The following is a 23,169-nucleotide window of genomic DNA, read 5'->3' as shown; positions in this document are numbered from 1 at the left end:
GTATAACACGGAGATTATTGAATGAAGTGCTTGTTCACGATGGTTATGACAATAAACGCCCATCTATTGTTGTTGTGTTATACAATCCACGTGGCGTGGAGCGACTTCATTTTCGGAGGGAAGGCTGGACCCTTGCAACACCTATCACGCTCGGTGCACGTGGGTATTATGCATCTCGTCGTCATCGTGCCAATATCACGGTCTTCGAAGAGGGTGGTCCTCACAGCAAACTGATGTGTGAGCATGCTCGGAAATGAGAGGATCAGACGCCGCATGAACCTGCACACGGACGAAGTTAACTGTCATAGTTTAATCTGACAGCGTACTGAGAGACGTGAGGCGTCGACGGTGCTTTTGCAAGTCCATAGGAAGCTGATTCACCGTTGTCGTTCCTGCATTAATCCGGCTGCGATGGTAGCAGAAAGAAGAGAATTGGTTCTCGGCTGTGTTTAACCGCGAATCCTGTTTCTTTGTTGAGTTTAGGGACGTGCGTCGATGCTAGGTTAGCCTTGATCGTAGCAACCGGTGGAGCCGGCGGATATACGGGCGGCGTGCGACGAGAACACGACGATGACGATGGCCGGGCCGGGGATGTCGAAGAATGCCGGCTTAGAAATCCGTCTGCGCGAGTACGACCTTCCTCTTTTGGTGACCCTACAACTCACGCTTCTCTCGCACACCGGTGAGCTTGGGAGGGACGGGATGTCGCTGTACAAGCCATACACGTCGCGGTCGGACGAGAAACGGACACAAGAGTTTACAGTGACAGAGTTTGATATATTGAAGGCGTCTCACAAGTAATCGTTTCTCTTCTGTCGACGGGTCATAACTCATGAAATCTTGCATGTTATAACACATATGTAGATTCCTCAGAGATGACGCCGGACAACCTGGCAGCAGCAGCACGAATGATGCGTCGTCTTCGTCGTCATGGAACGATCAGCTCGCGAAGAAATACTACGACACGCTCTTTCGCGAGTTTGCACTGTGCAATCTGAAACACTACAAGTCTGGCAACGTAGGTCGCCGTTTCACTTCGGGGACATGTGTATCTCGTTATTGACAACTAATATTCGCATCATTTCAGTTCGCTCTGCGGTGGCGTACAGAAAATGAAGTCCTAGATGGTACAGGCGAGACGACATGTGGAAACATGCGCTGTGAATATCACCGTCCTCATTCGACGTCGAGTCCTCTACCCCGATTGACCACGCTGGAGCTGCCGTTCGCATACGAAGAACACGGGGAATTAAAACAGGCATTGGTCAAGGTCGTACTATGTCCCGGGTGCGTGAAGAAGCTGATGTGGAAGAGGAGCCGCCGGGAGGACTCCGGTGAACGCAAGTCTCGCAGTTCTCGGAAGAGGCTTAGAGAACACGCTGGGGGGAATGACGTCTCGTAGCTTATCTTATCTTTTTCAAAGTCCGAGGGTAGCCAGATATTATTAGGCGCTGGGAAGGAAAGTTGAACTTCGTCGTCAGTCGCGACCGTGCGGCTAACGCGTAGACAGTCTACGCAGGGAGAGGGTAGAAAAGAGGTCCTCGTCTCTTCATCGACCCTCCCCAGATCATTGGTATAACGAACTTCACGAATAATGACGAACATGGCCAACAGCCCAGCCTTGGCTACCGCAAACCTAGCCCCGGCACCGGCAACGCCTGCCATTCACCCTGCTGACCGCAGTGACATACACAAATCCTGTCGCACGATAGAAGTGCTCGTTGCTACGCTCACGGACTATTGTGAGGCTGCGCGGACGTTTGCTACCGTACAAAAGAAGCTCGTGAAGGCTTTGAAAGATGCAGCTGGAATCAAGGCTGGTGTAGAGTATGCTGGTGCGTGGTCTTGTCTTTCTTCCTGTAGATTTCTTTTCTTGGTTCCTTCGTTTTTTTTTTTTTTTGTGGACCCAGGAAAATCCGGGTAAGCTGACCGCGAATTACCCGACAGCCAATGCCTTGAGCTCATCGGCGAGTATCTTTGAGGTCCTTGCAGACGTCGACGCCAAGTTTGCCAAAATCGCAGATAAGGAGTGTGGAAGCGTGAATGCGGAAGTGAAGAAGTGGTTCAAGAAGTTGGCGGTGAGTGTAGTCTGTTTCGTTTCCCTTTAGTTTGTGTCACAAGGGCCTCCCTCCCATGTTCGTCGACCGTTCACGCTAACATCTCACCCTTATGGAACTTGTTTTGCGGTACGTGCTATGCGATGACGACGATTGCGATACCTGCAGAAAGAGGAGAAAGCTCACGATGACCGAATGAATGAGTCTAACGCCAAGATCAAACAAGCTGGTAGGTAGCCCTCATACACCCTTCCATCGCTACGTGTGCTTAGACAAATTCTCTCTTTTTTTTTTTTTTCTTGCCTTGAAGGTCAATCCTACGAGAAGAAATCCAAGAAAGGCACTCGAGACGCAGGCGAAGAACATGCCCGATACATTAACTTACTCAGTGTTATTGGACCAGAGATGTCCCAGGAAAAACAGTGCGTGTCTCATACACCTCTTACCTCGCGTGCGGACTGGTGTTCATAACCTCCTTTTTAAATTTAGTAATCATTCCATGTACGTTGCCCAACAGCACGCGTCGACCATGTTCGGCGTCGCAGCTTGTCTCGCACGCATTGCAGACGCAGAATGGGCCAGAACGTGTGAGAGCATGCGTCGATTTGCACCCACTATCGGTCCACTCGGTGAATGGAGGACGCTCTGTGAAGGCGCTTGGAGTGGACCGTTGCCGGACGATTTACCTGATCCCTCCTCCTATAGATCCCATGCTCAGGTCCCAACTCCACACAACTTGTCGCCTACCCCGACCATGTCGACGACTACCGCAGGGTCCACCGTGTATGGCAACGTAGTATCGGAGTGGGGTTTAACGGCCACATCTGAACGCTCGTTGCCTGTCCCTCCAGGCGGTGGTGGGTTCAGTCTAGGTTCCCCACTCCCAATTGGGAATATACCATTGGAACCTCCCCGCCCTCCCTACGCTTCAAATACCTACAATAGTACCAATACCCGGTCTAGCGCTGACAGCGCGAACAGTCAAGGCTCGGTCAACTCGATCACGACACTTTCCGCGTTCCCATTGCCACCAACGCATATACCTGGTCCCGTCTCTGCGACGCCCATCAGCCAAGTAGCAGAGGCACAGAGGCAGAAACAACTCCAGGCACAACAGGTCGAACAGATGCAGATGCAGAACATTCATGCTGCGCTTTCGCATATGGAAATTCAGAACCATGTTCTGAGTCAAGTGCACTCTGGGTCGTTGGATTCACCTATACCGACTGAGAGTCCACTAGGCGCTGATACCGCCTCTGGAATGCTAGACGCACGTAGGTCTCCGCGTATCCCTCCTCCACTGACTTCGCAGACGCCTTCTGTCTCGCGTCAGAATTCTGGCGGTTCTCCGGAGGAGAGACCGAGCCGCCCGGGCTCGTCCATGGAGCATAAAACCCCATTCGGTTCGAATCCTTCCGTGCTGCTAACGGATGGAGGAGAATTGCCCAGGCCCCGTCGTCGATCCATCGTTGGGCGTCCACCTTTACCTTCACCAGCACCCAAGTCGCCGTTACCACCTATACCGGTGTTACCGTCGCCAACGCTAGCCTTCAGGCCAGACTCACCCTTCAAGAGGTCAGCAGAACAAGGAGAGAGAGAGTTTGGTGTTCAGAGGGATGGTGAAAGGGCCGGTAATGCGGTCAGTATTGACGGCACTAGCAGGGGAAGGAGTGCGTTCAAGAGTCAGAGTATGGATGCTGGCAGAAAGCCACTTCTGAGAAGCGAGAGCGCGGGCAGTAACGTTGCAGCCTTGAAGAATCGGTACAGTCGAATTGTATGTGCTGTCGTGTTTTTTTCTTTTCTGCCTGCACACGTTTATATGATGGCAATTGCAGGTAGAGGCACCTTCGCAAGGACCGAAGGACATACCCCGCTTACCGATGAGCGTGTCGGAGATGGCGTCGAGATACCAACCTGTTGACGAACCGATGTCTCCGCGACGCATGGCTGCCGCCTCTCCTACCACCGATCGGTTCCCGCCACTACAAATACCTTCAGATACGCCCTTAATGCATCAAACAGCACGTGACATGCGTATTGACGAGAACGAGATACGCAAACGGAAGCAGCGCATCGAAGAGTTGGCTGAGCTGGAGCTCAAAGAGAAGGAATATGAGCTTCGGCAACGAGAGCGCGAGCTGAATCAGCGCTCTCGGGAGCTGGAGAGGGATAAGTTCCAGTTCCTTCATTCCCGGCCTGATTTCAACCTTACCACCTCTGCGAACGTGGGTGACGGCCCGAAAGGTCCGAGAAATAACCGCTTTGTGCACAAGCGCGGTTCTCAGAGTGTTTCGCATATAGTCATGCCGCATCCTTCCTCATCCTCCTCATCCTTTATTACAAACAAGATCGCCTCGGCTTCGACGTCGCATCTGCCCCTGCCAATGCCAGTGCCAACGCCCATGCCCCTCCCAAGCCCAGCTAACACAACGTCTTCTCCGTCTCGTTCCCAATCTTCGACGCCGCTGCCTGCGAAGGATCACGCGCCGTTCTGTGGATGCGACACTTGCTCAGTGGCTAAATACCGTTTATCGAATACCTGTCCCTCCCCTCATGATCTCCGTCCACCGGAGCCACCTATCATGTTACGTCCTGAGAAACCCAAAGGATGGATGAGGCGGTTGAGTATGCCGTCCGTGAGCGGAGCGTTCTCGCTCGATGCGGCGAAGAAGAATGCAACTAGCTTGGCAAGTCTGAAACATGGATTGCCTATCCCCGTCGGCGAGAATGGAAGGTTAAGAAAACGAAGTTTCGAGCAGGGTATCGTGGGGAGTGGCGCTGTCGATGCTACTGGTCGAAGGTGATTCAGATGAGTGTCCTTGCCGAGATTTTCTAGGATAGTTTTCTTGGGACTTCGTGGTTCACATACCTTCAACGTTTTTTTTTGCACCTCTGTCTGAGGAATAGACCATCGAGCTTGTTTTTATTTTCACGACTTATGACCCTTACGTTTATGATACCTTCGCTAGCTTTGGTCTGCACATAATAACCCATCCGCTCAGTTTCTGGTTTTCAAGAAATACATCTAATTATCAATCAAGAAACTACATCGTGGGACCAAAGGTAAGTAAAACAAAAACGTAGGGTGCATACAAAAACGCGAGCATAGACGTCTACTAAACAACCACCCGCACGGACTCTGGGAAAGAGGGCAGTATGTTTACCTCTTCTTTTTCTTCTTACCACCGCTGGCCTTCTCGCCACCACCGCCACTACCGCTCCTCGTTGGCTCGATGGGAGTCGGCGGGACGCTGGTATCTTTACCACTTTTCTTTTTCTTCTTCTTGCCGGTCTGCTGTCCCCAATCTTCTTCTCCCTCTTCATTAGCTCCTGCCTGACCTTCTCCGGCACCCTCAGCACCGCCTTCGCCATCTTCAGCACCCTTCTCTTCCGCGTTTTCTTCTTGGGCTTCCCCAGCTTCCCCAGACTCGGTCTGGGCCTGAGGGTCCAACGACAGAGTGGGTTTTTCTTCCAATGTCACAGGTGCAGGTGCAGGTTCACCCGGCGCCTCGGAAGCGTGAGCCCAGCCATCCGCAGTTCCAGTGTCCAGCGAAGCAGTTTGCTCCGGTTCGGTTGTCACAGTAGCAGCCGCAGGAGGTTGTTCAGTGAGTCCGTCCTCTAGCTGAGAAGTGATACCGTCCAACGGAATGTCATCGAGACTGTCCACACGCGTCTCTGATGCCTTCGGTTCACTCTTCCCGTGGTCGCCTGTACCAAGGAAGCTACTAAAACCTCCGAGTGCCCCTGTGAGACCCGAGCCGAACGCTTTCGGAGACGAGAAAGGCCATTTATTGGAGCCGCCCACTCCCCAACTAAGTGATGGCAGCGATGAGGCTCCCGCAGCGGGTCCAGCCTTGTCAGCCTTGCCACCCGACGGCGAGACGAGGTCGGTCCAGCCGTCCCCTCCGCTCTGGCCTCCCGATGTCCAGTCACCGCCGGTGACGTTATTGTCCCAACTATCAAATGCACCAGACACGGCACTTTCCTGGGTTTGGTTCTCCATATTCGATTGGGTCGTGTGGATATCTCCTGCAGGTTCTTGAGAGACTCCACCGGTTGTAAACTGGTCCGGTGGTAGAGAGTCTGCCGGAGTATGTGCAACGCCTTCGGTACTTCCGACATACTGGTGCTGAGGAACCTCTACGGAAAGGTTCTTCGTGGCGTCATCGACGGTCTGTTCTACAATGAGAGATTGTCGAGCTTCACCGAGCGCCGGCGTAGCCGGGGTAGACAACTTGGCCTGCACATTCCGCGGTGTGGCCTTACGCGACTCGGTAGGCAATAGATTCCCTGTCTTGGGCGTAGTGGGCCCAACGGATCTCGGTGCAGGCCAGGGTGAAGCAGCAGGCGTAACCGCTTTGGACTGGGATCCCCAGACAGAGGTAAGTGTTTCACCAAGTCGCCCAGGACTCTTCCCAACAACTGAATCGGCAAGGTCGATGGGAGAATTCTGCTTGCTCGTTCCTCGTGGAGTCTTCGATTTGTCTCTTGCTTGCAGTCGTTCTTTCCGCTCCTTCTCCTCCTTCTCCCTTTGCTCTCGTTCCCGCTCTTGTCTTTCCCATACCTCCCTCCCCCTCTGTTCTCGTTCCCGCTCTTGTCTCTCCCACTCCTCCCTCTCCTTGAGTTCGCGTTCCTTCCTTTCTGCCTCTTCTCGTTCTCGTTGCGCTCTTTCATGTGCCTGCCTTTCCTTCTCCTCATTCTCTTTCCGTTCCCGCTCTCTTTCTCTCTCCAATCTTTCTCTCTCCTTCTCCCTTCTCTCGTGTTCCTGCTTCTCTTTCTCTCTGGCTTTCGCTTTTTCTCTCTCACTCTCCCTGCCACGCTTTTCGTCCACTACGGATGCAGTTGTAGACACTTTCGTTGTCGACGAAGATACCTTACGATCACGTTCGAAATGAGACACTGAGGAAGAGATTCGTGAAGAGGAAACCGTGTGTTCAAATTCGAGCTCTCTCGTGCGCTCCGAGTACACAGATGCAGCAGTTGCGGAGGCTTTAGCAGCCGTTGCAGATTGTGAGATGGAGGTAGTCCGGTGTCGGTTTGGCAGCTCTGCGAAAGTCTGCTCCTGTCTCGGACCCCCTTGTGGCGTCTTCGCACCTGATGTCATTGAGTCTCGCGAATGTGTCCGCGAAGGCGCGACTGAAGGGGCACGAGACACGACACGAGACGCAGGTCGGGATGGACCGAAATCATCTTCTGGGTGGGAGTCTAGCTCGTCCTCGTCTGCACGGTGACCGCCCTCGTTGTATACAATTGAAGCCGGGCCACTAGTACCTCCTGGTAAGTGAATCGTGTGAAAGGTATTCGCATGAACTTACTATTTCGTCCGTCCCTGGAAGCCGCAAATTCACACGTTAGTCAGATGTACAACGGAAATGACACAGAAAGACGAACATTATCATTCCACTTGATGCGGGCCCTGAATTCAGTAAGGCCGAAGTGGATCTCAATACTGAATACGATAGTCCAATATGTCTTGCCGTTCTTGCCCTGCTTGGGCTCGGCGCTGCCACTTAGGGGTGACAAATCCGCGCGAACAACACACAGTGTCGAAAAGTCCTCTGGAACGGTGACTCAGTCGAAAGCTAACTTATGGTCTAAGCTTGACACACCGGCATGCCTGTGTATCCAAAGCGGAACGATGTCACCACCACGGTAGCACCATATTTCGACTTCGAATACGGATAGGGTAGATAGGTTTGTCAGTTCTGTGCAGTACTTGCGCGTGAATACAGTGGACTCTTTGACTTTGACACCCTATGGGAAGCGGATGAGCCCTGGCAAAGATCATTGCTGACACCGCCACCAAGACACTCACCCGCGCAAGAATACAATCGAAAGCATCTGGGAGAAGGCGGGGACCCGAAGGTAATTCACAAAGGCGATCCTTGCGCGCAACGTGGTCGGAATCATTAGGATCATATTCCCGCAGGTACTCCACTCCATACATAAATTTGGAGACCCTGGCCGAGACATGATGGTCGCAGTAAAAGCCGAGGGCTCCATCGGCGACAGCTTTGGATCTGAGAAGAGGATCCCGTAAGTATGATACGTCGCGTCCACCGCACCGATCAAGGGTGACCAGACACGCACGTTTGGCTATCTGGACGACTGACACGGATCTTTAGGGACGCCAAGCGCTCTTGAAGTTGACTGAATAGCCAGGGACTGGCAGCGAATCCTCCCACCAGCCATACAGACTTGTGAGAAAATGAATTCAGGGTTTTCCCTTCTTCTACCAATCAAATTACACCACTTGCCTTGACCATATCCTGAGATGCTTCCACCTGGCTTTTGATTGACGCCACGGCTGCTTGAACCGACGGTTCGAACAACTCCGCCACCTCCGCACTGTTCCGTTTGGGGTTAAATGGAGAAATGCAACAAAACGTGTGCCTACCCGGTCAGCTTTAAAGAGCCACCTCGTATCCCGACAGACAGATCTTTGTCGAGGGGCGAACCGAAGGGGACCCATTGGATCTCGTTCTTATCACGGAAAAGTCGTTTCGTTGTTTCATCAAAACGTTTTGTGATGTGATCGATGGCGTCCGCAGTCCCATATTTCGAGTTCTTCAACTTCTCTGCAAGATCGCTGTTGGCCCTTTCTTTTTCATACTACAATCCTGCTTACCTGCCAGAAACTCTCTCGCCCTTCGGCTGACGAACACCGATCCAGCAAAAATACCTATGTAGGGCAGGTTAAACTCTTTTCGGATGGAAAGAGGGAAAGACACGCCACTCACAGTCTGGCGGCGCTATTTCTTCAATCACAAGGGGTTGCGTGCCCCTTACCGCGTAAGAACTAATGTCTAAGGTACCACCACCGGCATCAGCAACAAGGAAGCCGTGTCTCGAGGGATTCTGTAACAATTCCCATAAATATCGAATGCGATTAGCACGTAAGGGATAGTGTATGCAGAAACTACGTACCGAGAGAACATCTGCGGCAAGACCACTTTGAATACAAGCATGAAGACTGGCTTCACCCTCCGTTACGAAACGGATCCGTGCGCGACCTTCGTCAGTGTCAGGAACCAATCCCCCATATACCGCAGCTCGTCGCATCTTCGTCTGTTGCCCGCCTTCCCACCCATTTGGATGACTCAGCACGAACTCTATACCGTGCTCTACAGCACGCCAAAGTGCTTCGCCGTTGGCGTGAGTGTCAATTATGAAGTTCCGTGTGCAACGGAATAAGTAATTTAGAAAATCTCCAAACACATCAACAGCCATCTTGTTCCGGGGTAGTGAGCTGAGGCGCATCCCGTTCATGTTCAATTTCATAGCTTTCGGTCGCAAACGAAGCTTGAAACTGTGTGGCATAATCATGCCGTGGAGCCTCAAAGACAATGAAAACGTACAGTTCAGCCTTTATCCAGTATTCATCTTCTGCCTGTGAGATAATGGACGCGCCTTCCGCCTCGGCTCCTGCGGCCATGACTGTACCATTCTGGTCGTAATACAAGATGGATGGTATTTTGGAGTTGCCTGCGACATGTTCTTGCCCCGGAAAGCTGGGGCCACTCAGCAAAAGCAAGTGGAACAGCAGCAGCCAGACCATACCGCGTCACCCCATAAATCTTGGGGACTTCGCCGGGTTCTAAGATTGCGTATGATACGCCACTGAAAGTTGTCCCAACATCGAGTGCGATTACAAGTGAACGCGAGGGACCACCGTAGGGCTTCCGCACGTCAGAGGTTTGTTTCATGGTAGCACAAGCGCTCAGATGTGAGTGATACGACGAGCCAGGGAGTTAGTGAGGATGGGTATGATATATAGTGGAGGAATCATATATCCCCCAGGGGTGACGTAGGAACTGGAAGGATCACTGATCCACGCGGACACGTCGCGACAAGCCAGGCAGTGCTGACTGACTGGAAGTGACTATTTGCAGAGGAGCTGCGGATGTCCACTTCGCCCTTTGCAATTGGTCCGGGTCCGGGAGGAGGAGAAGAAAAAAACGACAGAAGCAGGCAAGTACAGCTTCCACGAGGTCGTATCTACATTCTTGTTTCATTTAGCTGCGTAGGTTTTCGGGAACCCATCTGCATCTGGCCATCCAAGGCCGAGTCCGCCACGTTCATCTCGGACACAAACACACGATTGCAACGAGGCAACAAAAACTTGACCTGGGTTGGCAAGTCTGCAACTGCCTCAAGGACAGCTGTGGGAGCGGACGCCCATACGAACACGCAAGCCCCCCCGTTTTCGGGTGGTGGATGGTCCCTCTGCTGCCCTTATATCCCCCCTTCCTCGCTAACAGTAGAGATCAAGCGATTATCGAGCTCCGTGTTCGGTCTTGTCCGTCTTTGTCGCTATGCTCCCTGTCGCTAATTTGCACCTCAAAGACTTGTACGAAACCACCGTTGAATTCTTTACCCTACGCAGTCCTGCCTTCTCCTACCGCTCTGTCCCCAACGACGACCCGGATTCTGAACCCCCCACTCCCTCGGACATATCCCCAGCTTCCGACCCCGTGGCAACACGCCAGAACGAGTCCGCAAATTTACGTGTGAAGCGTACGGCTGCCAAACGTGCTCGTGGCCCCACCGCATGCTCTTGTCGTTCCTTTACCTCAGCTGCCGCCTCAACACTCTATACCATGCGACGAGAACACGACCGCACGAAATCAGAGCTAGCTCGATCTCAGGCGGACTCAGCCAGTTTGGAGGAGAAATGTAAGTCACTCGAGAAGACGCTGAAGGAGACAAAAGATCTGTTGAGAGCGCGAGATCTCGAGATTGAAGCTCTCAAGCAGGACAAGGCAAAACTGATCGCTGACCGCCGCTCTCTCTCGAGGCCACCCTCTAGTCTCGATCGGAGGCGCAGCCACGATGTCATTCATCACAGATCAAACTCTTCGCAGTCTCTGTCGCAACGCATCCGGCTTGGTCCTGAGTTGGCTGAGCACCGTGATGGCGATGCAGCCTCTCAAGCAGGTAGCAGTCGTCACCGAGCTAGTAGCGATGCCGTACGTGACAATATATCGACCATCTCGGAGGAAGAACGCGCACATACGAGAAGTATGGAGGTTTTCCTCACAAAGACGGATCTTTGGTCTGGGGCGCAAGTCATCCAAGCGGTCCAGGATCTCAACTCCGAGATTTTGCAGTTTGCCGCATCCGCAGTGGAGGTCTGTACGTTCACCAAGCAGCGGACCTCTCACTCAAAGATTGGCCAAACTGTGAACGACGTCACAACGAGACTCGGGCCTTCCCTTTCTCGCATGTTATCTACCCATGACCATTCTCAAGATCCAATGCTTGTTCAGCTTGCTCTGCAGGGCTCCATCGCGTTTTGTATTTCACGGGCCCTGTCATCATTTTGCATCGGGTACCAATCCAAGGGGAACATCACACTCACACAAATATATACCCGCATGTTCCAGTCCGGTGAGTGATCTATCTATTACACTATTACAATCGTAGTAATCGGTGGCATTCCACTCTAGAGCCGCAGCCAATGTCTTCGCGCTGGAGAGCTCTCACACACAAACACATCCATGAACTCCATCCCGAGCTTAGCAACTATGCTGTGAACGAAATGACGGATACTATTTTGCGCTGGACCCTAGACGTTTTCCTAATTTGCGGCTGCACTAATCCCCAACCCAACCCAACCTCTCGGGAAGCATTCCGTACCCGCTTCCAATCACAAGTCAAAAGGATCTCGAAGAATGCTTGCGCTTTAGCCCAGATCTCACGCGAAGAGATCATGTCGGCGAACTTTGAGGTTGTTGGGGCGGAAAGTGGTAGAGCGTTTGATACGCAAGAGATGGTGGATGTCTTCGAGGACTACGGTGCTTCTAAGGGTGCAGTGTTATGTACCACTGAACTCGGATTAAGATGCTCGACACGTAAGGCTACAACGGAGACCGCTGCTATACCGGAGGAGAATATCGAACGACGTCTGCTCCTTCGGCCGAAGGTCGTCTTGGACTCGGCGATGGATGTGATAGACCAGCGATGATCAATTTCAATGACCTGTTACTGGACTATTCGTACTCTTCTAATTGCTACAGTATCTTTCTCTTCTTTCTTCTCTCGCAATTGTATTTCCTCACCCAAAGACGTCCAGTCTATCTGTACCACCTCATCTGTTTAGTAGTAGGCTTACATCGAGTACGGTCAAGAGGTCAAATTGCCTTTTTTGTACAGCTATGTACTTTTTATTATGATAGGTCAAAACATTCCTGCGGGAAATTATGAAGTATGAGTGCAGCCAATAATCAGAAACGTGGGTTGAATCTGCCCAAGGCGTTGCGGGATCACATTGAACGCGAGAAAGCGTCGTCTAGTGCGTACTTACCTCAGTCTGCACTTCCGTGGGGCATTCACAGAAATCATAGGTGCACAAGGCGGCCTATGGCGAAGCAAAGGCAAAAGTAACCCGCTTTCACGCAAGGACGTACGAAAGCAAGAAAGACAAGAGCGTAAGAAGCGCAAGGCAGACCACTTTTCGAACCGCACGAACTCTGTCAGGCTTGATACGGAAGAGGACCTCGCTCCGAAGTCCAAGCGACGCAAAACCATACATTTTGTGGAGCATGAACAAGTAAATTATTCAGGTCCAAAGGAGAGCGTGACATCTTCACATCGTACAAACCCACAAGCTGGCGAATCCTCGCAACCATCGAAGAAATCAGAGAAGAAAGCAAAATATGACAAGAGTTCCTCAAAAGTTACACAGCGGTCCCAAGAACAGAAAATCGTGCCTGTTTTACCCAAGTCTCAGGAAGAGGAGGAAGAGGATGCTTGTATTGCATACTACGAGGCGATGTTGGGTTACAAGGGAGGGAAACGCAAGAAGAGCGATGCACTCGACGGGCTTGATGGTACGTCTCCGGTTGTCTAAAACGAATTCGTAATAATGCGTCGATTCCTTCTAGATTTACTTGACTTTACTGATTCCCTTATGACCGGTGGGACGATGGTATGTTGTGCTAATGTCTGTCTCCGTGCTTTTCCTTCTTATGTTCACAGGCCGCAAATGACGCTGAAGGCGATCCAGAAAGTGTAGATGGATCTGATTCGCAGGGGGGATCTGCATCAGAATCAGGAGACGACTCACGGAGGGATTACAAAGATGAAGAAGATGACGAGTGGACAAGCTCTGGCTCGGACGTCATTGATGTCGACGATGATAGCCGTAGTACTCACGAACTTGACGAAGTATCGCCTGAAAAGGAGACAACAAACTCTGCAGGCAAGTACAGTGTCGAACGAAAGACGTCGCATTGTCCATATCATTTTCACAGGACGTTACGTCCCGCCGGCCCTCAGAGTGCAGACGGATAGTCACGAGGACCTTACCAAGCTCACCCGCCAACTGAAAGGCCTACTGAATCGGTATATGCCCCTTGACATGGTTGTTCTCAAGCCGGCGGCTCATTTGTGTCGTCAACAGGATGAGCGAGCAAAACATGGCAACAGTTCTCGATAGTGTCGAAGAACTATATCGCAAGCACCGTCGGAATGGTAAGCTTTCGAACTCGCCTGATTTTTAATAATGTGTCAATACCTCCAGACGTAACGTCTACTTTGACCACCCTGATTACCGATGGCATCTCGTCTCATGCCATGCACATTGAGTCGTTCGTGGTTCTGCATGCGGCATTCATATCCAGCATGCATAGGTTGATAGGCATGGAGTTTGGTGGGTTCATTCCCCTGTTTGTATGGTGGTAAGTAACCTTCCATGCGCGGATAGCTGCTTTTGTTGTCCAGCACGTCGTGACCTCCTATGAACGACACCTGTCTGTTGCGGAGGATGGGCCATCCCGTGATTCCGGTCCCTCTGAGGACGTAGGCAAAGAATGCTCCAACCTCATCGTGTTGTTGGCCGAGTTATACAACTTCCAAGTTATTGCATGTGTCCTTATGTACGACTTGATCCGGGAGCTGCTCAGCAGAGACTTGTCAGAACTCCGGGTTGAGCTACTCCTTAAAATCCTGCGAAGTAAGGATGACTCGTAATACGCGGATGGCCGTGACTGACATCCACCTTTAGGCTCTGGACAACAGCTACGACAAGATGACCCTTCGGCACTGAAGGACATCGTCACCTTGGCGCAGTCTTGCATTGCGAAGCAAGGAGATAACCTAAGGTACGCGAATGACCCTGGTTCTCATTTTTATTTGACCTCATTTCGACAGTTCGCGTACCCGCTTCATGATGGAGACTCTCACAAACCTCAAAAGTAACAAAGTAAAAAAGACCGCAGCCGCTCAGCACCAAGGAGGTGATGGGGTAGAACGCTTGAAGAAGTTTCTCTCGGGGCTCAGTAAAAAGCGTCACGGTTGGTACATGCTCTGTGGTACATTTCATTGAGAGACTAATTTTCCTTTCCAGTACAAGCACACGAACCACTTCGCGTCTCCTTGGAAGATCTCCGCACCGCGGAGACCAAGGGCAAGTGGTGGCTCGTAGGCGCCGCTTGGGCTGGCGATCCTCTCGCTGACCGTCAACAAGTTGCTTCGAAGAGAACTTCAGAAGTCACGGATAGCTCGGAGAACCATTCTCTGCTGAAGCTTGCGCGGAAGCAAGGCATGAACACGGACATTCGACGAAGTATTTTTGTCGTACTGATGAGTAGCGAAGTGAGAAATATGCGAGCCTTTGGATGCATGAACTCTGACTCCGTACACAGGATTACATGGATGCATGCGAGCGGCTATCCCAGCTCAATCTCACTGAAGTGCAACAACGAGAAATCGTTCGGGTGTGCCTGCATTGCTGCAGCAATGTAAATTCATTCTCTCCCTTTGTTTTCCACGCTTACGCACCCGTATTTGAAGGAAAAGTCCTACAATCCATACTATGCCCTCATCTGTCAGCACTTCTGCCAGTTGTCGCACTCCTACAAGGTTACACTGCAATACTGGTTCTGGGACTTCCTCCGTGACCTTGGTGAAACTAACGTCGGCGGCACTGAGGTGATAAAAAACCTCAAGGATGACGAAAGCCGCCTAGAAACTAAGAGTATATCTTCCTCTCGAATGAGGAATGTCGCCAAAGCGTACGGATGGTGGATAGCGAAAGACGCTTGCTCTCTTCTGATTCTGAAGGTGAGACAACCGACGGTCTTTGGCACACGCCACTGATTGGAACTGCCGCGCAGCCTGTCGACTTCACACTTTTGAAGCCTCAGACACAGAAATTCTTCAAGCAGCTCTTCGCACAGATATTTGTCGCAACGCAGGGATCGTCGCCGATGCTTTCAGACCGACTTGACGACATAGAATCACGAAATCGCGGAGTAATTGAAGACACCTTTATCAGAGCGACGAAGATCGAAAATCTTGGCCTTGGCTTGATATTCTTCCTTTCACACGCGTTCAGTGAGGAGAGTGGGTTCTTGCAGTGGGCGGGTTCGGTAGCAAAGGAAACCCTACAAAGCGGAATGGGTTACATTCCACGGATCTAATCCTCAAGTCGCCGCTGGCTTGACGAACGCAACACTAGAGCATATACTTCCGCTTCTGCCGCCAAATGTATATGTCTGATGTTGTATGCGAGAGCTTGACTCACGTCAGCCAGTGTAGCTGTCAGTATTGGTGCCACACTCACTGATAACGCAAGCCTGTGGCAGGCGTCGTGAATTTGTCTTGGAGCTCGGCTTCTGTAAAGTTGCAAGCTGTTAGGAAGCATGAGTTGAGGTATTGGTATGACATTCAGATTGCAATTGACATGTAATGAGGAAGTGTGCACCGGGCTTTAGCAACCTAGCTACCCGTAAAGGATAACCGTCAACGGGTGCCTTGCCATGGTTGTCCTTCTGCATCAAAGCAATCGCATCGAACGTTCCCTTGTCCAGTATGAGATCCCAGGCCGCCCCATCCACCGTACGTATGTTAGTAAGTAGCGGAGGTTCTTCATTAAGGAAGTCACAGCAGTGAAATTGTATCCCTTCACGGTTGCGTGATTTTGCAATGGAAGATGCGAGGGTGATGGCTCCTTCAGAGTAATCGATTCCTAGTAGCGTATCGGCGGTGTATCCGGCTTCCGCGAGAGCGAAGAGGAGAGTACCGTTTCCACTGCCTACTTCGAGAATGGACGGGTCGTTCTCTGGAGGGACATTCTGAACAGCCCAATTGACCATTTTATCCACTGAATCTTCTCCAAACCTTTCGAGGGTTCAATGTACGTAACTGAAGGATCCATGGAACGGCTGGACGCACCATATCTCACCCTCATCACCAAATTCCCCGAAATTCTGCAGCTCTTCGTCGTAGACGTTATCCCAACTAGATCCATCATGGGGCTCTGCACTGGCACAGTATATCAATACAACTCACTGTTCTTTGGTGCCTAATTTTGAAGGCTGTGGATCTGTTGCGCTCATTAGCCTGCAAGCAATCTCCACAGTACAGGAGATATCGCATCTTATCCTACTTTCAAATCACGGATATCAGGCTGCTTAGTCATCCAAACTTCCCATTCGGCCGTTAAATGAGCAGGGTGGTGCATGGACAAAAAGCGAAAGAATGAGTGGTACATGCTAAGATTATGACGTAGTAACATTGGTATGAGTTATACATGGCCGGTGTACATAGTCTGAAATGTCTTCAGCGTGGGACTTCATAGGGTTATGGCCAACGTACATTGAAAGTGCAAAAAAGCCCCAGGGGGTGCGAAAAGTATGAAGGTATTATCGTTTACCGTCGGTTTTTTCGAGTAAATCTTTGGCTTCGTTGATTTTACTGGCCAAATAGGGCGAGCCACCACGGTCGGGATGGTTCGCAAGCATAATTTGTCGGTGAGCGTCCTTGAATCTAGTGCGAAGACTCGGTCCATCCCTATTTTATGTGTTGAGGGGCACAATTGAATTCCAGAAAGCTCACAACAAGATAGAAAAAAACTGGAGACGCACTTGAGACCGAGAATGGCTATAGCCTCTCTGCGATCCATCTTGGCTTTGAAACCGCCTTTGACCCATTCATCTGCGGCTCTTTTCCCAATTACACCACTGCGAACCAAATGTCGTCCAACGAGAGCGGCGGTTATCGCACCCAGGCCAACGATGACTGGCGTCGCCATGCGTGGAAACTGTCTGAGAAGAGTCCTGTAACTATTATTTGGGAGATGAATTACTGGCGGAGGTGAGTTTGGGTTTATTTGGCCATATACTGTTTGAGCGAATACTGGTGACACTAAATGGCTTGTTAATAACTGTAAGTACATATGCAATGGGCCCGCATGCAGCATCATTTGCAGGAAAGGGTGTTTGTACAGAGGTATTACGGAACCGGATAATACAACTAGCTAAACGGGCTGTCGAATTTTCACTGGGCAAATCGAGCATTGTCTGCCCGCGTCGATGAGAATGCCATCCTTGTACCTACTAGTACTAGCAGTGCGCGCTGTCTCTTTCCAAACCAACAGAGAACCTCACGGAAATCAGTGGGTCTCACCCGCCTCCGATTAGAAGGGGAATTGTACAATTGCACAATCACAGGATAGGACGGTAAGCTGACGCAACTTCAAATGATACACACCTACATCAAATTCCGTGTTGAAACCTACAGGGAGATCGGCACAGACACATATTGAGGCCCATCATCCTTCGTTCCTGGAAAAATGACTACACCATTCTTCGTCAACTTCGACCTCAGGGACTGACACAGTACGAAATCTATTCCCCAACACATTGAAATCCTCCTGCATTCACGCAGCGTTATGGTGCTCCAGTGCTAACTCTTACTGTTCCAGAGCCGGAAGTCTCGCTCGCAAGCACAACCGATCTAGGGATTGAGATATTAATAGAACTGAGCGAGATAACCTAGCTGACTGCGGTAACCCGACGCAGGCCGAAGGAAGGAATAGGGCGAGGTGGTATGGGACGGTACTCGTTGCGCTGAATGGTGATTCGAATCGTTATCAAGCGACATGAAATCCAGTTTTCATCGGAAGTTGATGGAAAAGACGACCTTGGTCTGCGCAGGCCTGCCGAGAATCAGGTATTTGGAGTTGGCAACAGCTGTGTACCGACAAAGGCTCCCCGCGGTATACACTGTTTAGTCAAGGTACGAAGAGGTCCCGGAGTCCAGCCTACCGATAGATGATCAACATTCCTGGCTACTGTCACTTCCTCAATCTATACGCTCGTGAATCTCATGCATCGGCTTCGCTCTGCTCGAGTAACAAAGGCCCTGTCAAACCTGGATGTCGATTTGCTTTGCAGGAGAGAAGTGAGGCATAAAGATGCCTAGATGGGAAGAGGGGGAACACGAGGGGCGACACATTCTGAAGCCATAGCTGTTCTACAGCGATCGATATTTGTGGGTGATGAGTTCGAGTGCCAAGCAGTTTGTACTTCATGTCTTGCACGAGTCTACCATTTCAAGGCTCTGGACTTTGAACACGGCCGGCGTGCTGATGATATATATAACTGTGACAACTCCCATGACATCTTGTCCATCAAGTCCTGACCAACGAACCAGGAACGAGTCTTAGAAATTGTGGACATTTACCGGTGCCCACGTTCCCTGGTGACAGTTTACAGAGCGAGGGGAGGTTAGGAAGTCGATACAGAATCGAAGAGTAACCCACCTCAACTTAATGCTCGCCGCCCGTACGGGATCAGATAGCAAACACATCCATTACTCCACCGCAAGACAGCGACGGGCAATGGGAGAGCCTAATGGTCTACCAGGATAGCTGCGCTTCCCCAATTCAGCCTGATCACGACCCGCGATATCTTGGGAATTATAAAACGGTGAGCGTCCATTCGTCCTGTCACAGTCTCAATGGAATGAAAAAACTGCTGTGAAGGAACTTAGAAGGACCTGCATACACACAGCAATCCGGGACTGTTAGTTACCGTCCAGAGACGTCATCTCAAGCTTGACAGCGATTAAAACACGTCCGCAGCATGGAAGGGTCGTGAAAGCTACAACGTGAGATGGAGGCCAAAATTGATGGCAGGCCTACGTACCGTTTGGTTACAACACTAGAACTTGATTTGAACTCCAGTCAGCAATATTAACAACGCGCAGCGTCGAAGAATCGATTCTTTCCGGTTGTGAATAAGCAGGAGAGGTACCACAGCACCATCTATGTTCTCGGATCATTAGGTTCTCATCTAAGCCTATGACATCGAAAGCACCCACCGCGCGTGAATTTCTTTCTAGAACACGGGTGTTGTAACAGTTCGGCATTATAGATCACCCTGAACTCACCTCTCCCATTCATACAAACACGTCTCGTCATTCCAAACTCCTGGTTCCAGGCTAGTTCAATCCCAAATGTGGTGAGCTTCTTATGGAAGAACCATACAGAACAGCGCTGATGCACCTCATGAACAGCCATGATAAGGAGGAACTCACCATCCGTGCGCGCTACAGAATATTAGTTATCCAGTTAATCTTGGCCTCGCGAGCATGTGGTTGTCATCTGTGCTGATCCCCCAACCAGAAAGGCCTGCACGTATCGCAGATCTTCCCTTCCTCTCTAATTATGCAAATTGGCACACGTCTCCTCCTACCCTCAACGGTCGTCAGCAAGGAAACGTATCTCGCCAGTGTCGATGCCGGTCTAACCTGGGTAAATGCATGCGGACTGGCATGAGCCATTCTACATCGTTACACCTTATGACGCTCCATAAATGGCGGTGAAAAGGAGCCAAAGACTGCCAGCTTGCTCGGGTAAGTTCTTCGTTTCAAGGTTCCTCGTTTCTTTCTGACGGAAATGGTAGGTAACGAAGACGACCACGTTGTCGTGTCGGCAGTTAAGCATCGACTTCCTTCTACAAACATGATGCTTACCGTTTCAAACAAAGGTATGTGATCATCTGGGTCACCCCGGTTTTCATCTAGTCATTGGTTTCGGACACATTTCGTCGGTCGGCTTCTAACTTTACATAGACAGAGGGAAGAGATGCCTCGGTTGGTTGACACCAGATACAACACTTGCCTACCAGTGTTGGTTCACCTTTCCATCGATTTTAGCCGCTTGCATAGACAGGACTTAATACCTGCAACGAGGAAGCGCGAGTATTAGCGTGCTAATTTCCAAATATAGTCCATGAGCGGAGGTTGCCTCGTTTGTGGCTGGGCTGGGGTGGGCTGGTGCTCTGCCTTAGCCGCTCACCTTTGCGTTATCGTCTCATTGTTTCTATCAGCCTACTCACCATGAGATCCTCCAGTACTCGTGTTATTCATCAAAATCTGGTCGACTTAGATATGGACGGCCTGGATGTCAAGTTGATCAGCTTATCTGATGTCAACAAGGACCCTAAAGACTTGGATACCATCGTTGGTCGTAACGAAGGCCGTGCGCTTGGCCTTTCTGCCGCATACTCACCCTTCGGTGGTCTCCGCCTACTTGCTGTCGCTGACGCCACAACTGTGGTGATCATCGATTTCGAGTCGGATATCAGCAAGGACAACGGGCGCGTTAGTCCGCCTAGCGATCTCAGTGCGGCGCCGTCCAATTATCTGCGCGACCTCGTTCTCCAACGCTCCACTGGTCACGTATATGCCTTCGATATGGCTCCGTTGGCCCTGTCGCTCTGGCAAAGCCATGGTCTCCGTATCCAGCAGGCAGTCGACGTGCAGTGCGTCGGATCTCCCAATTCCCGCGCCCCCTTCAGTACCATCAAATTTGCTGTCGGTGACACGGCTCGCGTATTCAAAGATAATGTTGTACGAGCTTTCAATGACTACATATTCCATGTACCGGACGACCCGGCGAGCAGCCAAACGACAACACCACTCGCTCAACGGGCATGGGTGACGCACTTCATCTCGCAGCTCAGTTCAATGGAAGGTAGGCTCGCCGATGTGCCTCCGATTAACATGGCAAGGTTCTCAGATACAGTATGTAGTCAGAGCTTGGTTATTATTTAGCTCACTGTACCTGTCGTTCGTTACAGCTCCTTCGATTCCTGGCGAAGAGTACGATAGACGCCTTTCGGCTTGAAGAGCAAAGGCCACGTGAAACTACTCGTACCGTGATGGCAACCTCTTCCAGAGGCCGGGGAGAAGTGACCGCAAGAGTCGATCGATACCAAAATAGAATTCGTGTAGGTAATCAGCAGGTGAGGGTCTCCTCATACTCGCCCTCTTCCAATTTGTAATGGATTGTGTTCTTTTAGCAAATTCGTATTCATGTCCCTCCTACACACACTGTGGGGGGCTATGCAATCTCTGCAAGCATTGCTGCAGCTCGTGGTGAGGGTGCTAGGTTGAGGACTGAGGGGTCCCTTGGTGCTGGTAGGCAGACTGCTGCCATTACCCTTGTTGGCAGGGAGGACCCCACTGCTGCAGAGGTCAAGAGGGCTCAGATTATTCTCTTCATCCTGCAAGGGAAAATTTCTACAGAGGGTGAAAGTCTCAATCCTTGGGTTCATCAGATTTACCTTGACCCCAGTGATGACTTCACATGGCCAGCTGAATGGGCCAGTGCCTTGTCCCCTGTCAAGTTCAACCCAGCCAACACATCATACCCTCTCAATTCTTCCCAGGTAAAGGCAGTGAGGAGGATGCTTGATGAATCCAATGATTATAGGGCTACCATTATTCAGGGTCCTCCAGGCACTGGGAAAACCACAGTTATTGCTGCCTTTGTTCAGGCTGCTGTGAGGGCAGGGAGAAGGGGTATCTGGCTGATAGCCCAGTCCAACATTGCTGTGAAAAATATTGCTGAGAAGTTGGCTAAGTTTGGTCTGGGAAACTGGAAACTTCTAGTGTCAGCTGACTTTTTTGAATTTTGGTGTGTGTTTTGCATATGCTATGTCCACCACACTCATCCATTCTAGGCATGAACACCTTTATGCCAATATTCGTGCCAACATTATTGTCAGTGATGAATTTGCAGATAAGAGTGCTCTTTGTGGACAGTTAGCTGGTTGCCCAGTTGTGCTGTGCACACTGAGCATGCTCTCCAGTAATGCCCTTCACTACTCTGGAGTTTTTAGGGTGGTCCAACTCCAGACTGTTGTGGTTGATGAAGCATCTCAGATTGAGGTTGGCAGCTACATCCCCCTGTTTACAACTACCACCACCATCAGAAAGGTTATCTTCATTGGGGATGACAAACAATGTGAGTTTTTTCAGTGGAGTTCAATATCACACACTGAAGGTCTTTTAGTGCCACCCCATGGCCAGGAGCAAATTACTGCATTGCAGAGTATTTTTGAAGTGGAGCATTTGAAAAAACATAGGATTTTGCTTGATACACAGTGTATGTATTTTTATTCTTTTTCTGATCAGTTATATGACTACTGTACAGATCGCATGCCACCTCAAATTGGAGATTTTATTTCTGAGGCTGTTTATGAAGACCTTCTCAAGTCTAATGGAGTACACCCTCTGGCTGATACTGATCTTCCAACCTGCCATTTTGTAAATGTACCTGGGGAGCAACTGTCTCAAGGAACCAGTTGGAAGGTGAGGAGAAAATTTGGTCACAAGGGTGAATGCTAACATGATTATTAGAATCTCAAAGAATGCCAAGCAATTCTTAAGCTGGCTCAAATCTTTCAGAATCAGGGGAAGAGATTCAAGATCATTACACCTTATGATAGTCAAAGGACATTGATTGAGAATGAACTCAAAAGTGCTGAGATGCAATGGGAGGACAAGTGTTTTAATGTTGATTCCTTCCAAGGTCAGATCATTTTCATTCTCTGCTTGCCATGCTTCCCCCTGACATATCAACAGGAAATGAAGAAGACTATATCATCATTTCCCTTGTTCGTTCTTGGGGGCTAGGGTTCCTTGAAGATCTTCGAAGAACCAATGTAATGCTTACAAGATGCAAAAGAGGAATGGTGATTTTCACAGGCAAGGAGTTTATGAGAAAGTATGGGAAAGAGAGTTTGGTGGGCCAGTTACATGGTTATTATGAGGAAGCCTGGACTGAAATCCAGGAGATGGGGAACACTACCTTCATCTGATAGGTTGAAACAGGTGGGTAATTGGATTTCAAGAAATGTACTTGCTGTCCTTGCTTTGTTATGTTCTATGCTACCCTGCTGTTGACATGTTAGTTGTATGCTTTTCTGTTTGCTATGCTCTGTGCTATCTTGTTGGCTGTCTTCCATGTATCATACTATACTAGAAAAGAAAAAGAAAAAAGCAAAAGGGGTGATAAAGCATTCTTTTTGCAACA

At 50.3% G+C, this 23,169-nt stretch overlaps 9 protein-coding genes across 9 annotated transcripts; 5 read left to right on the top strand and 4 right to left on the bottom strand.

The window, feature by feature from the left end:
• Window positions 1-673: 673 nt before the first annotated feature.
• F5J12DRAFT_505755 (folate-sensitive fragile site protein Fra10Ac1-domain-containing protein) lies at window positions 674-1,771 on the top strand. The gene is made up of 3 exons (XM_051739768.1): window positions 674-797; window positions 865-1,018; window positions 1,088-1,771. The coding sequence occupies exons 1-3, from the start codon at window positions 703-705 to the stop codon at window positions 1,400-1,402; spliced, it is 564 nt and encodes a 187-aa protein (XP_051595037.1). The 5' UTR covers window positions 674-702; the 3' UTR covers window positions 1,403-1,771.
• Window positions 1,499-5,039, top strand: F5J12DRAFT_505692 (uncharacterized protein). The gene is made up of 6 exons (XM_051739765.1): window positions 1,499-1,835; window positions 1,948-2,078; window positions 2,226-2,286; window positions 2,368-2,479; window positions 2,547-3,831; window positions 3,893-5,039. The coding sequence occupies exons 1-6, from the start codon at window positions 1,595-1,597 to the stop codon at window positions 4,859-4,861; spliced, it is 2,799 nt and encodes a 932-aa protein (XP_051595036.1). The 5' UTR covers window positions 1,499-1,594; the 3' UTR covers window positions 4,862-5,039.
• F5J12DRAFT_505693 (uncharacterized protein) lies at window positions 5,040-7,388 on the bottom strand. The gene has a single exon (XM_051739766.1). It carries the CDS (start codon window positions 7,159-7,161, stop codon window positions 5,218-5,220), a length of 1,944 nt encoding a protein of 647 aa, XP_051595035.1. The 5' UTR covers window positions 7,162-7,388; the 3' UTR covers window positions 5,040-5,217.
• Window positions 7,389-7,412: 24 nt separating this feature from the next.
• Window positions 7,413-9,763, bottom strand: F5J12DRAFT_727940 (uncharacterized protein; the record flags this gene model as incomplete). The annotated part of the gene is made up of 11 exons (XM_051741838.1): window positions 7,413-7,615; window positions 7,667-7,811; window positions 7,873-8,077; window positions 8,148-8,254; window positions 8,306-8,405; window positions 8,455-8,635; window positions 8,686-8,739; window positions 8,798-8,915; window positions 8,994-9,366; window positions 9,416-9,568; window positions 9,618-9,763. The coding sequence occupies 11 exons, from the start codon at window positions 9,761-9,763 to the stop codon at window positions 7,413-7,415; spliced, it is 1,785 nt and encodes a 594-aa protein (XP_051595034.1).
• Window positions 9,764-10,222: 459 nt separating this feature from the next.
• On the top strand, window positions 10,223-12,256 carry F5J12DRAFT_505697 (uncharacterized protein). The gene is made up of 2 exons (XM_051739767.1): window positions 10,223-11,447; window positions 11,507-12,256. Exons 1-2 carry the CDS (start codon window positions 10,373-10,375, stop codon window positions 12,022-12,024), a joined length of 1,593 nt encoding a protein of 530 aa, XP_051595033.1. The 5' UTR covers window positions 10,223-10,372; the 3' UTR covers window positions 12,025-12,256.
• A 938-nt stretch (window positions 12,257-13,194) lies between these two features.
• F5J12DRAFT_727917 (armadillo-type protein) lies at window positions 13,195-15,481 on the top strand (the record flags this gene model as incomplete). Its single annotated transcript, XM_051741835.1, has 10 exons — window positions 13,195-13,403; window positions 13,462-13,532; window positions 13,582-13,710; window positions 13,765-14,013; window positions 14,065-14,161; window positions 14,211-14,353; window positions 14,407-14,654; window positions 14,705-14,800; window positions 14,853-15,122; window positions 15,176-15,481. The coding sequence occupies 10 exons, from the start codon at window positions 13,195-13,197 to the stop codon at window positions 15,479-15,481; spliced, it is 1,818 nt and encodes a 605-aa protein (XP_051595032.1).
• Window positions 15,150-16,438, bottom strand: F5J12DRAFT_505682 (S-adenosyl-L-methionine-dependent methyltransferase). The gene is made up of 5 exons (XM_051739764.1): window positions 16,353-16,438; window positions 16,236-16,301; window positions 15,745-16,181; window positions 15,625-15,691; window positions 15,150-15,575 (listed from the first exon to the last, which is right to left on the bottom strand). The coding sequence occupies exons 1-5, from the start codon at window positions 16,397-16,399 to the stop codon at window positions 15,485-15,487; spliced, it is 708 nt and encodes a 235-aa protein (XP_051595031.1). The 5' UTR covers window positions 16,400-16,438; the 3' UTR covers window positions 15,150-15,484.
• On the bottom strand, window positions 16,425-17,167 carry F5J12DRAFT_774474 (uncharacterized protein). Its single transcript, XM_051742297.1, has 3 exons — window positions 16,928-17,167; window positions 16,659-16,853; window positions 16,425-16,611 (listed from the first exon to the last, which is right to left on the bottom strand). Exons 1-2 carry the CDS (start codon window positions 17,092-17,094, stop codon window positions 16,706-16,708), a joined length of 315 nt encoding a protein of 104 aa, XP_051595030.1. The 5' UTR covers window positions 17,095-17,167; the 3' UTR covers window positions 16,425-16,611; window positions 16,659-16,705.
• Window positions 17,168-20,116: 2,949 nt separating this feature from the next.
• On the top strand, window positions 20,117-23,147 carry F5J12DRAFT_864458 (P-loop containing nucleoside triphosphate hydrolase protein). The gene is made up of 7 exons (XM_051747007.1): window positions 20,117-20,873; window positions 20,930-21,094; window positions 21,152-21,768; window positions 21,815-22,098; window positions 22,147-22,445; window positions 22,494-22,665; window positions 22,719-23,147. The coding sequence occupies exons 1-7, from the start codon at window positions 20,187-20,189 to the stop codon at window positions 22,952-22,954; spliced, it is 2,460 nt and encodes an 819-aa protein (XP_051595029.1). The 5' UTR covers window positions 20,117-20,186; the 3' UTR covers window positions 22,955-23,147.
• Window positions 23,148-23,169: the final 22 nt, after the last annotated feature.

Source organism: Pisolithus orientalis (genome assembly GCF_024613125.1).
Source record: "Pisolithus orientalis strain OTSU chromosome Unknown F5J12scaffold_63, whole genome shotgun sequence".
NCBI lineage: Eukaryota > Fungi > Basidiomycota > Agaricomycetes > Boletales > Pisolithaceae > Pisolithus > Pisolithus orientalis.
This window is presented reverse-complemented; position numbering and strand designations above follow the sequence as displayed.